Raw genomic sequence first — 15,830 nt, forward strand, 5'->3', positions numbered from 1 at the left:
GGTGTGATTACTTCATTCCCAATGAAAGGCCCTTGCATTGACCACTCTCCTCCCAGAACCTCTTATAATTTATTTGGATTGGCAGCTGGATAAGGGCCAGGATTGAGCATATCTCACTCCTGGGATTCAGTCTCTTCATTTAGGCTTATTCCTACTGCTACTTGTCTAGAAGCTTGATTCAGGTGGATCACTAGTCATGAGGACTCACAGATCTATATAGACAAATGCTTTTTTAACTACAGAATGGGCCTCCTTAGTGTTTCTTACTCAGACCATAGTCAAAGGGGATCATAACCCTTTCTTTCCTATTTGTGGTAAAACCTCTCTATATATTTAAGACAGGGATCCAAAATTGAGGGAGAGCAAGTTTATTAGCATCACAGGGTCCCTTTCCCTCTACCCCATCCAAGCATCCAGGAATGGGGTCCTTGGGCAGTTGGTAGGTTCAGCCTGGAGGCCACTGGAGCTGTCGGCCCCCAAGTACGTGAATGTGCAGGTGATACACAGATTGTGCTCCCAGCTTCCCATCATTGATCACTGAAATGGAGCTTGGGGTTAGTGGGTCAGGATCATGGGAAAAGTCAAAGAATGAAGATCATATTAAGAAGTGGGTATGAGAATTCATTGGTGAGGGGCTCAAGGGCCAAGCCACTCACCAAGTCGGTATCCATCTCCCAACCCCTCAGCCTTTGCTGTCTTCTTGGCCACAAGGAGAAGGTGTCCCAGAAGCTACAGGGAAAGGGGAGGGAGACAGGTGGCTTTATTTGCAAGGAGCAAAACCTTTGGCTGAAGCCAGGGCTCCCCCAGCCAAACCCTGGCCCTATTTTTCCCACCTGCTGGTCTTCTTCTTCAGCCTGGCTGATCCGAGGAATGGGCTTCTTGGGAATGACCAGGAAGTGCACAGGAGCCTGAGGGGCCACATCACGGAATACGAGACACTGGGAGCAGTAACAGGCCAGAGGCCACTATGTTACTTCCACAGGCTGGGGTATCTATGAAATTCCAATGGGATGGGCACTAAGGGCACCCCACCTGCTGGTCCTCATATAGAATATCAGCTGGAAGGCTTCGATCCAGAATCCTCGAGAAGATGGTTGGGGCTGTTCCCTTAGGAGCTGCCTGCTGGGCCTTGGCCACTTCATTCCCATCATTCACACCTGCAGCTCCTCGGACCTGAAGGTGGGTCAAACACATCTGAGGGAGAGATTTGGTAATACCTCTCTCATGTACTCAGTTGGGGCTGGCAGAGGCTGGGCTGATGGTCATTAACTTCACCCTTCTATGAACCTATTAGTGGTTCCCACCCAAAGAAACAGTTCCTCGGTTTCAGAGCATCAGCAGCAGAGTAGGGCCAGAGAGTGCTGGGCCTGGTTAGATAACAGGCAGTACCGTAATGCAAGATTCAGCAGTCCAGTTGATTTCTGCTTCTAAAGTGTTTAGGAAATCTAGCACTGTTCAGGGGGAAAGATCCAAAATGAGAACCTGGAACTTAGTTCCCAATTCCTATTTACCAGTGATTTACTTTAGATAAATCCCTTCTCTTGGCTTCAAATGTAAAATAAAGGGAGCTGTTTGCATCATTTCTTAATACCACTTGGAGTTCTTTCCATATACTTTCACCTTGTTAATGTTTCTACTTATTTCCATTACTTGTTTTCTGATCTTTAAGCGATGTTACCTGTTTTTTCAGGTTTCAATAAAATTGCCTTTTGACACAAGGGCGTTTGGGTGTCACATTTGACCTCTTACAGCGATTAACTCCAGACCCTTGAATCAGTGGAAGAGTTCAGTTAAGTGAACTCAGACCCAGGGGAGTGAGGGTAGGCAAGTCCCAGTTTCTCTGGGACTCAGAAAGGCTGAAGTTAGTGCTGTCACGTTGTGGGAGAAAAGGACAGGATGAATCTGACCCCTCCAGTAGCTCTGGCAAAGTGGGAAAGATGAGAGGTTAACACTAGTACTCAATAGAAGGCCAGCAGCCTGAAAGAGGACAGACAACTGGCTGCAGAGACCAGAAAGCTCACTTCCTGCAGGGGGCACTGAGGGGGCTGCCCGGACCAGGCGTCCGGTCGGCTGGGCTGCAGGCAGGTTTAGAAGGCAGCAGCGGCTGCACCGACCCTGTCCGGACCTCGGCGCCTGGGGCTGTGCAGGGCGTCGGTCATCGCCACTTCACTTCTCCTGCGTGGAGGACGCCAGGACCACCAGTCCGACCTCACCGCGCAGCCCCGGACTTTGCACCCCGCGCTCCGTCCCCGCGAGGCCGCAGGGCTGCGCGCGTCTGGGGGAGCCGGGGAGGACTACGGCCGCCGGCCCCGGAGGGCGTCAGAGCCCACAGTACCCCCTCCTCGCCCCCTCGGCCACTTCTCACCTGCGCCCCCCGCAGCCCCGCGACCGCCACAACCCTGCGCGTCGCGCGCAGCCCGGCTGCCAGCGCCAGGGCAGCCGCCATCTTCCCCTCGGCCGCGGGAACCTGTCACCGGGGCCAGCACTGGGCTCTGCTGGCAGCCGGCCCGGGTAGCTCCGCGAGATTGGCGGCGAGCGAGCGGCGGCGATTGGCTCGGCCAGCAGCCACCGGCGAGTCCTGCCATCCCATTGGTTGCTCTCCTCCAGGCCGCCCCTTAGCCCGGAGGAGCTTAATCTTTTCATCCCGTTGGCGCCTTTGCCAACTCGACTATTTTTTCACTCCATTGACTCCGTCTTCTCATCAGCGTGAAAGTCCCTTTTCCATTGGATCCCCTAACTAGTTTCTCACTCCATTGGAAGGAAAAGGAGACCAAGAGGTGGGATTTTCCCTGCAATTGGCTCTGATTCACACTGAGGCCGCGTGTAGGTGCGGCGCTGGAGGGGGCGGGGCTTTTGCTATTCCCGTCAGGCCCCCGCTGCTGGGCCCGCCGGGGAGGCGGCGCTGTCACCTGCCGGCAAAGCCTGTGAGGCTGTAGACCAGAGATTTTCAACCTTTTCCGTCTCATGCCACACATAAGTTACTGAAATTCTGCAGCACACCAAAAATTTTAGTGATCTGTTAAAAAAAAAAAGTATAATTTTGATTCATTCACACCTGACGGCTATTGTGTTGGCTGTTGTCATTTTTTTGACTGCCGGGAAAAGAGGTCCAAGTCAGGTGCCCCTGACTAAATAGTCAAGTATTGCATGTTTTAAAAATTCTTGACACACACCGGTTGAAAATCGCTGACCTAGAGGCAACTCCTCCTTTATGTTCTCGTTAATATGTTCATTCCAAGGTGAAAGATTCTGCAGTTTTAAGGACAGCTTTTGCATTTTTCTCTCTACCAGGCAGGGCTGGGTATGTGTCCTATCTTGGCCACAGGACTAATAAGCAACTGTCCTTTCCTAATTAGAAAAGGTGGGTGATACGGTTAACTCTGTGCCTGATATTTTCAGTGAGTAGAGTTAGGAGGACAAGGGAAATGTGTCATGGCTAGGTCTGAAGTATATTTTGTTCTGCTGGAATACATATCTTTGACATAAGAAATACGAGGGTCATGAAATGCGAATATACTTATACCAGGTAAGTTTTAGTCTCATGTTTAACATAGGATAAAGGTCTCCACTGTAATTTTAGTTTTTTTGTTTTGTAGCATATGGCCTAATTTGCAGAATGAATAACATTTGTTTTCTTTTTCTTTTATAGTATAATACATATATATTGCATATTTTATTTTTCCACTTAGAATTTTTCATATTATAGTCTGTGTGAATATACTGTACTTTGTAAGGGCTGCACAATACTTCCTTGAATGTGTTTATTATAGTAACCATTCCTTTATCATTGACTATTAACTTAGTTTTAGTGAATGGTCATCATGGTGCTAATTGCATGTAACCAGTGAGGAGGAACTCTTTACTTCTGGAACTAGTAATGATCTCTTTGGTATAGCCGTGCTATTATTTATTTTAAATATGTCTTTATTGATTTCAGAGAGAGGGAGGGAGAGGGAGAGAGATGGAAACATCAATGATGAGTCATTGATTGGCTGCCTCCTGCACGCCCCCTACTGGGGATGGAGCCCGAAACCGGCTATGTGCCCTGACTGGGAATTGAACCTTGATCTCCTGGATCACAGGTTGATGCTCAACCACTGAGCAACACCAGCTGGGCAGCCATGCTATTATTGTTAGAAAGTCCTTTCTCCTCCAAAGGGCAGACATTTGACCATGTGATTTCCCCCAAGAGTTCTGGCAGTCCAAGTTGCATTTCTTCTCTTGGAAGGATAGACAGCCTCCCCAAATGTGAGGAAATGTAGATGAGCCTTTTCTTAGTGCCCTAGAGGCTACAGTTCTTAGTGATGCCTGTTGATTCCAAGAAGGAATATACCTGCCAGAAGAACTCCTTATGGTTAACTGGGTTCAAATTTATAATCAGAGTCCAGCAGCCATTGCTGACAGAGGCCTCTAACACACACTGCATTTCAGGGGAAAGCCACAAACAGAACTGCCAGCCTCCTGGCCAGTGTTCCAGCCGGCTGAGCCCACCCTTATAAAGGAGTTTCTGGAATTATCTTTCAACCAATAGGCTGAGACCTACCTTATCCAATCAGAATTGCACAGCTATATCCTTATTTGCATATTTACTGACCAATCAGAGCAACTCTATAATGACCAATCAGATTTAGTGATTCTGACCAATCAGGACAATGCTATTTGGACTAATGAGACTGCAAATTTGGATTTTTCATCTGCACAGAAATGGACCAGTTAGGGATGGGGCAGGAAGGAACTTTATAAAAGCAGGCCTCTTTGGTTTGGCAGAGTGTACTTTCCGATTCTGTCATAGGCTGTCTCCCTGGTTTACAAACTTTACCTGAATAAAGTTTCTCCTTTTATTGCACCCCAGATTGGGGACTCCTGTTATCATTGGCTTGAGTGCAGCACCTTTTGTTGATATGCTTCTCTGAGAGCAGCAGCCCCTAAAGCTGCTCTGGAGAAGGGCAAGAGATAAGAGGAACTGGAATTTGAGAAGAGGATGGGTAGTAGCCAGGATGGGCAGGTGAATGCGAAGTACTTTGAAACTGGTTATTTCTTTGGGTTCTCATAGGAGGCAGCACAGAGATTATTCCTGTTTTACAGATCCACAAACTGAGTCCCAGAGAGGGAAAGTGACTTGCCTAGGATCGCAGAGCCCATTAGTGTCAGAATCTCCTACACCCCATAAGAGCCACCTATGGGCTTTCAGGTCACACTCGCTGACATTCACTGATTTTGGCACCTGGCCCACAGTCTTCTCTAATCCAAGCCTTGTAATCACCAGCAGCTGCTCTAATCTGAAAGCTGAACCGCTCTGCAGGTCCTGACCACTGTTTCATGTACTCCCATCCCCACCACTACATCTGCTACTGGACCTCACTAGAGACTTCTTTCTATTCCTTTGCTTCCTGGCTTCACTTTCCCCAAGTGTATGGTCAGCTCCCTCCACATCTTCAGTCCTTCTTTTGCCTTATTTTCCTGATGATTATCCTCCCCCGCATCAAAACCCATTAATCTAAATATTTTGCTTCTCTGCTTTTCTAACTAGGTTCCTGTTTCCAACTGTACCTTAATCCTCAAGCACCCCACTGATCAGATTTTTCTCCAATTCCTCACATTAGCCTTCTCAAACCTTCACCTCTTTTCCTGTCTCCTACTCTCCACTCTTAGCCTTCCCTCCATCCCCACCAGAAACTGACCTCACCTCCTACTTCACAGGGGAACTGTCATGAGATCCTGCTCCCTGCAGTGCAGTGAAGGCCCCATCCTTTCTTCTTTCCTTCCTCTTGGTTTTAGGAAGTAGTGTCTCTCCTGTCCAAAGCAAATCCCTTCACTTCATCCCCTCTCTCCATCTCTGGGATCTTGTCTCACCAGGCATTTCTCTTTCTCTTCTGCCTCCTTCAAGGTCTTTTTATCTACTGGCCTCTTCCCTTTTTTCTTCTTAAAAAATGCTTCCTCAACTCCACATCTCCCTCTGGACATTGTCTAACTTCTCTACTGCTCTTTTCATTCAAGTTTCTTAAAGAAACTCCTGCCTCCACTGCACCACTGAAATTACTCTCTGAAGTCCTCGAAGACCTTCTAATTGCAAAATCCAATGGGCACTTTTTAGTCTTTATCTTACTGGCAACCACAGCTGCATCTAACGTCACTGCACACTCTATCCTTGAAACCCCCTGCCTCCTTGGCTTCTCTGAAGCCACTCTTTCCTAATGCCAGGTTAAATGTGGGTATGGTGAAGGTAGATGGCTGGATCCTGCCTCTCTCCTGAGTGGTGCTCTCTTTTGCCCCCAGTAGGTGCGGACTCTAAGGTCTTAGAATGTCTGTCTCTGGGCTGGGCTCCAGCTGCCCCAAATAGAGCCAGATCAGAATCCAGTAGCTTCTCCTTTATTGCCGATTTGGGCCAGGCTCACAGAGGCCTGTGCCAGGTGTTGCCAGTGTCTGTCCCTAGAGGGGGGAAGAGCAGAGGTGAAAGGGTCAGGTATGGGGGTTAGATGTAGGGCCAGGTTGGAGGTGGCGTGGACCAGGGAGCCCAGGGGGACGAGGGTGGGAGCTGGGATGGCCAGAGGGCCCCTGCTTCTGTAGGGCCTCGAAGTCAGTGTTGCTGATGATGGTTTCTTGGAGGGTAGGAATCTCTGCCAAAGGCACATAGTCTGCTCCTAGGGGTGGAAACCAATGCAGGCATGGGATGCAGGGGGTAAAGGTGGGGAGGTAGTCTTAGATGGGATGGTTGAGGATGGGAGTGCCTTTCTGCCTGGTTTTCTGACTACAGGCCCTGGAATGGTTCCCTTTTCCAGGTTACCCCCCTCACCGTGAGGCCTCCCTCCTCGTCGCCGGGTCTCCTCAGTCTCGAAGTAAGTCTCGTGTTCCTCCCAGCGCCGGTCACAGGCCGAACAGAGGAAATTAGACTCAAAGCAGTTGCAGCGACAGCCTAGGGCAAGAGGACAGCCAAGAAAAGTATAGGGAATTGGGGCTTCCCCATGGGCTGACTACATTCTCATCTCTTCTTCACCACCCACAAAACCAAGTCTCTCCTACCAGCTTCCGTATCCTTACTTCCAAACTATATGCATCCTATCCCCACCCATGCCCACCTCTGCACTCCCTTTGTTTTAGAAGGTACCTTTGACCCTGCAGGGGTGGGACCCGGTAGCTGCATGGTTTTCATGGCTGTGTTTGCAGCGACATTGAGCTCTCCAGGCTTTGGGGTCAAAGGTGGCCCGTCTCTTGAGCCAGAACTCACCCACCTCCTCTGGGCGTGATGGGATAAAGCAAAACATGAGGCAGCGACACTGGCTCACTTTGCAGGGCACAGATATGTCTATGGGAATGGGGATGGGTGGTAGGATTAGACCAGCACCTGATAGGGCCTGGCATTCCCATGCCAACACCCTCTTCCATACCAACACACACACACACACACACACACTTTCTCTCATACATCCCAACACATGACAGTACAGTTATCCCGCCTCACCTACAGGGGCTGGGAGGGATAACTCAGTTCTCCCTACCTGATATGATCTGGTGCTCTCTCAACAAGTGTCCACAAAAGCACTTGGACTCATCCCCAACCCGGAAACAGTCCCATAGATAATGGGGGCAACGCCAGCCAATGTAGAGACCTGGAATTGGTGGGATTGAGTAATAGGACAAGTAAGAAGGAAAAATAGTCTAAGCTCCCCCAGGTGTTCTCACCTATCTCCTGGTGGGGCCTCGCCTCTTCCCCCAGGTGTATTTATCCCTGCCCATTTAGATTGTTTTCCTCAAGGTTTTCTTATCGCCCATAAGTGTTTTAGTTCCCTTCCCACCCCAGGATCTACTCCATCTCTGTCAACCTGTCAGAGATGCCTAAACTTAGTCTTCAGTTTCTGAGCAGGAAGATTATAAATGAAATTTTGTTTGAAGATGAACATGAATCTCAATGAGTTTTCTGTGACTGTTGGGATTCTCATGTCATCTACCTTAGAGCCCAACTTTGGTTTCCATGAAGTGTCTAAGGTGAGGGAAAGAGAAGATGATTGGCCAGGTGTAGAATAGATGGTGGGGGTTGGCTACTAAGGAGCATGGTTGTTGAAGGAACCTGAAGAAGAGCATGATGGAGCAGGCATGGAGCCAAAAGGAGGGCTTCCCTCATTTCTTCAGGTTGTCACCTTCATACTTTCCTTCTGTGTTCCTGGTATTATTGAACTAATGCTCTCTATGAACTGGAGAAGGACTCCCTAGGGCTCCCCAAGGGTCAGGAGAAAGAGGTAGGCCACAAGTCATGAGTGGAAAGACCAAAAAATATAAGCTTGTGAGACTAAGAAAGAAGGTGTGGAAAGGAAGGTGAGGCTAGGAATTATTCCTGAGCTCAGGCGCCAGCAAGATGCCACAACCTTTAGAGCCTGGTTTTAGTAGTGGGATCTGAAAATGTCTGGTTTCATGGTCAATCTCACCACAAGCAAGGGTGGTGGTGCTGTGTAAATATGGGAGGAGAACCAGAGAGCACCTCCCACTCAGATTTTCTCATTCTCCATGACACCTGAGAGTACCCCAACTTCTAACCAAGAATTCTGTGTAAGTCCCCATGGAGTGGGACCTTCAGCTGTAGGACTCTTATTCCAATTTAAAGGCTGCAATAAAGTGTCGCCTCCACCAAAAAATGTCCCTGACTTCCCCTTTTCTAGGGACCCCTCCTTTTTTTTTTTTTTTTTAAATGTCTTTATTGATTTAAGAGAGAGAAAGCGAGAGATAGAAACATTAGTGGTGAGAGCGTCATTGATTGGCTGCCTCCTGCATGCCCCCCACTGGGGATTGAGCCCACAACCCGGGCATGTCCCCTGATCGGGAATTGATCCTTGATCTCCTGCATCATAGGTCAACGCTCAACTGCTGAGCTATACCAGCCGAGCAGGACCCCTCCTCTTGCCTTCCATGGCTCCTGGTGCTACTCTTATCACAGCACAGTGCATTGTAATGAACTGTTCACTTGTATTCCTGTTAGACTGTGAGTTCCTCCAAGAAAGGGCCTATCTTTTCACCCATATCTCTAGACCTAGCACAGGTCCTGGCACAAAACTGCTTGACTGAATAAATGAATGAGCAAATTCCTTCAGGAGGGAAGAGAATTCCTTCAGTATTCCAGGCATAACCCTGACATTCTATAAGGAGGATGAGAAAGAATTAGTGTCCTCTGGTCTTTGACTCTGGCCAGGGCCATAATCTACAATTCTGTGCCTAATGGTAAGACTAGGTTTTCTTGTATTACCCATTGTCTCTCAGGATCTAAAGCCTGTCCAGATGTGGCTTTTGGCTTTGCTGCTTCTGCCTTGATGCTGATAGCTTGTAGTTCTAGTGCCCCATTACACCAGGGAGTCTTGGTTGACAGGGCAGGGTATAGGTAGAGTCACAATGGAGATAGGTGGGGTCCAGAATTCTACTAGAGGAATTCTGAATTCTATCCAGAATAGCAGGATACACTGGGTGAGCAGGTGTGGTGTGGAAGTGAACAGGGGTCAGTGCCCAGAGATCAAGGCCTGGCATGAGAGCCTGAGAGAGTAAAGTCCAAGCACTGATGTAGGAGTCAGTGTCTAGCTTTCAGATGAAGAAGGCTGAAGTTTGAAGATGTAGACTGGTAAACTACACTTCAGACTCTTATTACAGGTGTCAGCATCCTTTAAGTGGGACAACTGACATCTGGTTGTGTATTTCAGAATAGTGCCCTGATTCCAAATCCTCTTCTGTTTGAATGGACAAGGACTGGCAGGGGGAGGAGACATTACCTGGGATGCCATTTTGATTCTGCACAACACAGTCAATTCCATGATCACATAATCACATTTGCATGATAACATTTCTTTGTGCTTAGAATGTCTGCATACAAGATACAGCTGTTTTTATATGAAGGATGTCTCCAGCCCAGACCTCTTTCCTGAGCTTTGGACCCATATAGCCAGTTGTCTACTAGACTCTTTCACCAGCATGTTCCACAAGCACTTTAAATGTGTTATATCCAATTATTCCTTCCAAACCTGGCCCTCATCCTTTGTCCAACACACACTTAGCAAGCATGTACTCCATTTTAGGCATTCAGTTAATGGCACCATTATCCAATCAGTTACTTAAGCCAATAACCTAGATGTCATTTCATGCATGTCCCTTCCTCTTATCCAATGATCCAAAGGTCAGTTTTACCTTCTTAGCATTTCTTGAGTTTGTCTACTTCTTTTCACCTCCACTCGTTCATTTCTTACTTGGATTATTACCAGTGCCCCACAATGTAGTTGTCCTGCCTCCAGTTCTTTTTAAAAATAGTATGTTTTTATTTTTTTTGGTTTGTTTTTTAGAGAGAGAGGGAGAGGGAGATAGAAACATTGACCAGCTGCCTCTTGCATGCCCCTTACTGGGGATGGAGGCTGCAGCCCAGGCATGTGCTCTGACGAGGAATCGAACCAGCAACCTCTTGGTGCTTGTGACTGTGCTCAACCACTGAACCACACCGGCTGGGCCTGCCTCCAGTTCTTGTCTTTCTTTAGTGTACCCTACTGCCAGAGTGATCTTACAAAAACCCGTCTGTTCATGCTATTGTTCCATTTAAAATCTTTCAGTTGCCCTCAGGATATAATCCCAGCTCTTGAGTTTGACACAGAAATGCCTGCACAATGCTGCCCTTCCATAGCTGAGCAGGGCCACTCTGCCCAATACTCTATGCAGCAGGCATAATGCATTGCTTACAGTTTCCTACTGATGCCTTGCTCTGTCATATCTCACCGTATCCCATATTTACCTGGCTACCTCTTCTTCAGCTTACAGATTCCAGCTGAGAAGTCATTCCTTCCAAGGGTTATTCCTCAAGCTCCCACAATTGGGTGCCTGTCCCTTTTCTCTGTTCAGGCTGAGCTCAATGATAGCAATTATTAGAATGAATTATGATTGTCCTTTTACTTATTGGTGTCTCTCATTAAAGTGTAAATTATATAAGCGTTTGTTTTTTCCTTGGAAACCCCATCAGCACCACCACCTCCACAGCTAGCATTGAGCCTGGTGCATTGCTGGTGCTCAGTAAGTGTTGAATGAGTAAGAGAAAAGCTTACACTTCTCTACAGAGCACATATATTGGCTCTCCAGGGACAGAAGATCCCCAGTATTAGAAGAGAACCCAAAATATCTTTGTCCAGGATTGCATGACACTTAAATTTTAGTATAAAAATGCCTGTTTAAACAAGAAAGTGAAGTCCAATCTCAAGTACAGTGGCCTTGAAGAGTGGGGAGGAGAAAGGAGGTTCTAAGAAGGAGAAGGAGGGTACTGAACACACCCTACATTTGCAAGAAAAATAAAAGTGACATAAGATGTTAAAATAAGCAAACAAAGCTATTTCAATGATTGAAGTAAGATTGAGAAACAAAGGAAATCACTATGACTTTCTTGCCCAGAGGTGGAGCTGGGAGGTCCCTGCATGGGACTGAGGAAAGTAAATTAGATGGAGGAGGAGTATGGACATAGAATTACCTGGTTGTCTTTATATCTTAGGCCCATCTAGTTTTGACATAACTCTACTTCCATCATAAGGAGGAAGTATGAAAAACCGAAATAAATGCAGTGACATATATTGAATTCAGTCTAGAAACCACAGACTCCGCATAGCAGGTGAGAGTGACCCTCTTACTGAAGGTAACCCCTGCAGATATAAAGTTCAGTAGCATCGGTACACATGCTCACGCACAGGATGGCATGCATTTACATAGTACATAGGCATGCCCTTTATATAGACATAGATAAGCATAGCAGGCCACTAACAGGACTGTCAAGAGTACTAATTCTGGGCTGAGACTTGGAACCAACAGGGCTAGAAGATATGACTCCACTCTGGTGGAGACTCACAGTTTTTGGGTACCCAAGTGATCATGGCTCTCATATTCAGGGTTGACTGCCTTTTAATGGAGTTCCACCAAGGGACAAAGGTCCTTTGCCATGTAAGAGCAGTAAGTCACTTGGAGACTGTTCAGGTCCTCTTCCTTAGGGTCTGTTTGGTGCAGGTGAGCTGAGCCCGATCTGGGGCTGGCCAGTAGCCCTTCTGTTTTTAACAATTTTAGTTCAGTCACCTGCTCCTACCTGGGCTTTATATGAATATCCCCATTTTTCATCTGCAACTACGCCATCCATCTTGGCCCACCTGTCTGCTTCCCTCCCAGATTTCAGGCAGGTGGCACTGCCATTTCCGCAATGTGTGGCTCTCCACTGAATGGGCAAGTTCCCAGGAACTGATGGGTTGGAGGATGGCCCAGGGCCTGTTGGAAGCCTCCGAAAGGCAGTCTGGGCTCACCTGTCTGGATGGCATTCAGGGCTGCATTCTTCTCCCACTGGAAAAGATTCTTTACCCGAGCACCAAACTTCTCTCTGTGCATTGCCTTAGCCACTTCCACCAACTCTGCCTGCTTAGCAGGCACCACTGGGCTGACTGTGTAACCTGGGAAGAGAGGGGCTGAGTAATCAAGGAGAAGTGAGGAGGCCCCAAAACTAACAGAAAGGGTCAGGTCAAAGAGTAACCCAATCCCCTTCTCCTAGGGCAGTGAAAGACACTGATGAGAATGGGGAAAGGGCAAGAGTAATTACAGCTAACTCCTTTCTTCTCCCTCTTCTTGCCCAGATGACATCCAGGCTGAGCTGTGTGAGTGGTGCTGTCGGTGGCATCCTGTCCCTCCTTGTCTTCTCCTTCTTCTTCCCTTTCCTTTGCAGATGTGTCTAGGTGGACCTGGGCTGAAGGGCCTGAGAGGGAATGCTCTTGAAGGATCTCAGATTCAGGTTTCTGGAGGGATCTTCTTACCCATGAGACCCCACTGGAGGAAGACTCGGAGGAGAGGCCTTTCTTCAGAGCATCAGAGGCAGACACAGAGATATGGTCTGGTGATGAGTCATGGATAGTAAGGTTTTCCTCTGGGACCTTAGGGATGTGAGTCTCCACTGGGCTTTCAGGGATAGAGTGTTCTGAAGAGGCTTTGGAGGTGGAAGGCTCCAAAGAGGATTCAGAGGTATGGGTCTCTAAAGGGGTATGGGAAGTGGGTGGCATCATATGAGATTCAGAGGTCTGGGGCTCTAAAGGAGTCTTGGAGATGGAAAGCTCCAAAAGGGTTTCAGAGGTGTAGGTCTCTAAAAGGTTCTGGGAAGTGGAAGGTTCCAAAGGAGTTTCAGAGGTAAGGGGCTGTATGGGGTCCTCAGAGATGGGAGGCTCTAAGGGGGTTTCATGGATAGGGGGCTCCTGTGAGTCCTCAGCAGAGAGGTCCTTTGAAGAAGGGTGCTCCTCTGCATCCATGGTGGTATGAGGCTCTTCTGTGACTTCGTCTGCTTCCATCTAGTGGTAGAATAGGGTACAGGCTTTAGGTTGGGATTAGAGGGTCTACAAGTCAGGGTTCACAGACAGGTAATTAGGATATATCTCAGAGCACCTAAGATATAAGGGGGAAGCAAGATGAGCTCTGTGTTAGGGTATGGTGCCAGGAGGTTCACACGTGTCTAGACCCCATGTGGCATCCTACTATGGGTTGTGAGGGAGCTGGATGAAAGACTGAAGCAGCCAGAATCCCATCAGTAGATGGTAGCAGAGGACCATGCCCCAGGAGGGAGCCTGAACACAGCAACTTGGCCAATCCAAAAGCAGGCTGTGGAATTCTAGAGACTGGGAATGCCAGGCAAAGTTGGGGGTTTGCTCTCAAGAGTGCAGGAGGATGCCATGATGGCAGGACACTGACCACGGTCTTCTTTTGTCTAGGGACTACACACACCTTCCCTTGATGATGTCATTCATGTTCAAGGCTTCAAATACTTCCAGCTGTATTCTGATGACCCCTAAATCCATAATTCCAACTCAGACCTCTTTAAACTCCTAAACTTCACACTTATACCCAACTGCCTACTGGACTTAGCTAAATAGATAAACAGGGCATAAAAACTGACACTTGCAGTTTTGATTGATGTTTCTCTCTCATTGATGCTTCTCTCTTTCTCTCTCTAATCAATAAAAACATATCCCCCAAAACAAAAACAAAAAATAAAAATAAACGCATATCCTTCGGTGAGAATTAAAAAAAACTGACTCTAGGAATTATCCTAGTTTTCTCCCGTTTCCTCAGCCCTTAGCTTCAAATAGGCACCAAGGATTGTATTTTCTCTCTTCTAAATATCCCCGAAATTCATTCTCTCCTCTCCTTTCCCTCCAATTTTGTTCAAGTTCTCATCATTTTCTACCTGTATTATGAAATAACTTTGTCCCTCTGCTCCCTCCCCCAGCATATTAATCCACCCCCCCATTCTTTCATTGATTTATGTAACTTACACTTTTATAAAGGGCCTAACCTTACACTTTTACTCAGACACTGTGCTAAGCACTGGACTCAGTTGAAAAAATCTGGGAAGGAGACTGGCTAACCAAAATGACAATATAAATGAACTGGTATTGTGCTGGGGTAAGTCCGGGATGCTGTGGAGAGCAGGGTATGCCTAATTTATCTTGGAATTATGTCCAAAAGAAGTGAGTCCTCCTTAATGATCCAATGGCTATCTTTCTAAAATACCAGCCTAACAATGGCATTTCCTTGCTTAAAAATACCCATTGACTCAGTCTAAGGGTTAAGTCCAAATTTCTTGGCCCTGATATTCAAGGCCTGTCATCATTTGCAACAGTGCCTAAGAATTCCAGCCTTAACTTTACCTGCACCTACTTCCCCCCATGCTCCAGAGATACTAAATACATCACTGACACTCATCAGAGCCTTTCCAAAGGGGAAGTTTGGAACAGGAAATAGGGGGAGAGGTAGGATGTGGGGAGGAAGATGACTAGACTTCAGCTAGAGGAAAAAGGGACCTGAGGGGTCGGGGTGGAAAATCAGAGGAGGGGAAGAGAGGAAGGGGAAAAGGGGAAGAGGGTCAGGATGAAAAGTAGAGAATGGGAGTGGGGTTGACTGGGTGGGAAGGGACAGAGGTGTTAGGAAGGAAATGGGATGAGGGTTTGGGGGGGGGGGGGGACGGCAGAGACTACATACCTCTGGGCTTTGGCTTGGCTTTTACAAGTCCTTAGGTCACGATCTTGCCTGAAGCTGGGAATGGGAAGTGTTAGCCCGGAGAGAGAGAGAGAAGGCTCTCGGTTGTGGATGAAACGGCTGCAGCGTGTTGTGTGGTGACAGGTCTTGCCTGCAAGGCAACGACTTGGGGAGGAGACTTGGACACCTGCAGAAATTCTCATAGGAGCTTTATCCAGACCTGGGGAGGGGGGAGGGAGGGGGAACGAGGGGGTCCGGGGCCGACGGAGGGACTTGATTGAAGCCTCTGGAAGCCAGGCGGGAAGAGAAGGGATCCGTCACCAGGGCAACCGGAACGCCTAGGAGTCTCCGCGTCAACAGCAGTGGCCGCCTCGGGGTGGACGAGGTCTCCCGAGAGGGCTGCGCCGGGCCTGGAGCGGGGGGACCTAAGGGGCTCGCGTCATTTAAGGGGGTTGCGGGACCTCTTTGAGAGTCTCTGGGTAGCGTTTGCGGATATCTGTGGGGACGTCCGTGGGTATCTGGGTTTGCGAGGGTCCGTGTAGGGTTCCGATGGGATGCCTGTGGGGCGGCCAGTGGGGTCTGCGAGGGTCCGAGGGGGACGTGGGGCTCGGCTGTTGGGACGAGAGGGAGGCAGGGCTGGGTGGAGCCTGTCCTCGGAGCCCAGCAGGGACCAATCGAACTGACCGAGGGGCGGAGCGCCACGCACGTCAGGCCGAGGCCGCCGCCGCGGGGCCTGCTTATCGCCGGTTCAGCGCAGCCCGGAGTCGCCCAGGCCTGAACTCCTACCCAAGTCCCCGGCTCGGCCCCAGCCGGCCCGGCCCCGGCCCCGGGCC

The 15,830-nt window shown here is 48.5% G+C and overlaps 2 protein-coding genes across 2 annotated transcripts; both read right to left on the minus strand.

Moving 5' to 3' along the window:
- Positions 1-81: 81 nt before the first annotated feature.
- HINT2 (histidine triad nucleotide binding protein 2) lies at positions 82-1,979 on the minus strand. Its single transcript, XM_016222901.2, has 4 exons — positions 1,033-1,979; positions 834-938; positions 657-729; positions 82-537 (listed from the first exon to the last, which is right to left on the minus strand). The coding sequence occupies exons 1-4, from the start codon at positions 1,192-1,194 to the stop codon at positions 446-448; spliced, it is 432 nt and encodes a 143-aa protein (XP_016078387.1). The 5' UTR covers positions 1,195-1,979; the 3' UTR covers positions 82-445.
- Positions 1,980-6,254: 4,275 nt separating this feature from the next.
- Positions 6,255-15,366, minus strand: FAM221B (family with sequence similarity 221 member B). The gene is made up of 7 exons (XM_087822762.1): positions 15,001-15,366; positions 12,578-13,313; positions 12,288-12,431; positions 7,497-7,607; positions 7,106-7,303; positions 6,794-6,913; positions 6,255-6,429 (listed from the first exon to the last, which is right to left on the minus strand). The coding sequence occupies exons 2-7, from the start codon at positions 13,311-13,313 to the stop codon at positions 6,392-6,394; spliced, it is 1,347 nt and encodes a 448-aa protein (XP_087678888.1). The 5' UTR covers positions 15,001-15,366; the 3' UTR covers positions 6,255-6,391.
- Positions 15,367-15,830: the final 464 nt, after the last annotated feature.

This window comes from Miniopterus natalensis, chromosome 12 (assembly GCF_054644295.1).
Source record: "Miniopterus natalensis isolate mMinNat1 chromosome 12, mMinNat1.hap1, whole genome shotgun sequence".
NCBI lineage: Eukaryota > Metazoa > Chordata > Mammalia > Chiroptera > Miniopteridae > Miniopterus > Miniopterus natalensis.